Source organism: Schistosoma mansoni, chromosome 1, assembly GCF_000237925.1.
Source record: "Schistosoma mansoni strain Puerto Rico chromosome 1, complete genome".
Classification (NCBI taxonomy): domain Eukaryota; kingdom Metazoa; phylum Platyhelminthes; class Trematoda; order Strigeidida; family Schistosomatidae; genus Schistosoma; species Schistosoma mansoni.
The window spans coordinates 64946637-64947537 of NC_031495.1; the positions used below are offsets into that span (position 1 = coordinate 64946637).

Here is a 901-nt window from a genome sequence, read left to right on the forward strand (position 1 = left end):
ATTTATTGCCATCATCTGATGTGGAACCCACAATAATATTGTAATTATATCACACTAATTATAGGATGATAGATATCATTACAGTATAGGAAGAAGAGTAGTTGTCATTACTTTAAAAGTAACTAACATTAATAGCATACAAATAATAATCAACTTACTTTTTCATTGAAACCATTACTATTCGGTCTGTTACATTCACAATCAATAGCCTGTTGAAGTTCACGCCACCAAAGTTGTTTTTCATCATCATTTCTTGAATTAAATTAAATGGTAATTGAATAGAAAAGATCAAAAGATAAAGGATTAGACATCTTTATGGATGCAACTATTACGTGCTTACCACATATCTGGACGCTTTATTTCCTAAAACAAATTAAGTTAGGCTTGAACCTTGTTCTAACTGCCAAAGTTTCATGAATCAACCACAGTAAGCATTACTTATGTATTCATTTTGTAGTTGTATAGAATTGGAGTCTGTTATTTTGCCACGATGCTTCGGTTGGGGTCTTAGAGATCATGCAACTTAATGGCTTGCAACGTTATCAAACATGATTCAGAATAGAAACCAGTTGTGATACTGATGTAGTATTCTATTGTAGTTTCTGTAAATGTGAGATGAATCTTCCTAATTGAGAGGAATTCATTCAAGTTGTAGTTTTATTGGACTGTATTTTTCTTATCAGATACTACTCTTGTTCGTTTATTCGTTGATTTCATAAGCTTTTCGACTTTTAATTCAATTTGAAACGATTTAGATTGTTGTAGAGTTTTGTTCTCTGAGCTGGATGGTTTGGTCGTGGAGCTTTCGTCGTCATTCTAAACATCATCAGTATAAACGTCTACCTGAAGTTTGAGCTGATGATGTCGTTCAGAATAATGATGAAAGCTTCACGACCAAACC

The 901-nt window shown here is 32.7% G+C and overlaps 1 protein-coding gene across 1 annotated transcript in view; it reads right to left on the reverse strand.

Annotated features, from left to right (window-relative positions):
- The window catches only part of Smp_000870 (hypothetical protein), a gene marked incomplete at its 5' end in the record, with an annotated part of 42237 nt that overhangs the window by 26566 nt on the left and 14770 nt on the right, over window positions 1-901 (reverse strand). The window contains one exon of the mRNA XM_018795212.1: window positions 159-252. Within this exon, the coding sequence (XP_018649547.1) occupies window positions 159-252 (94 nt within the window). The remainder of the gene's footprint in view (window positions 1-158; window positions 253-901) is intronic.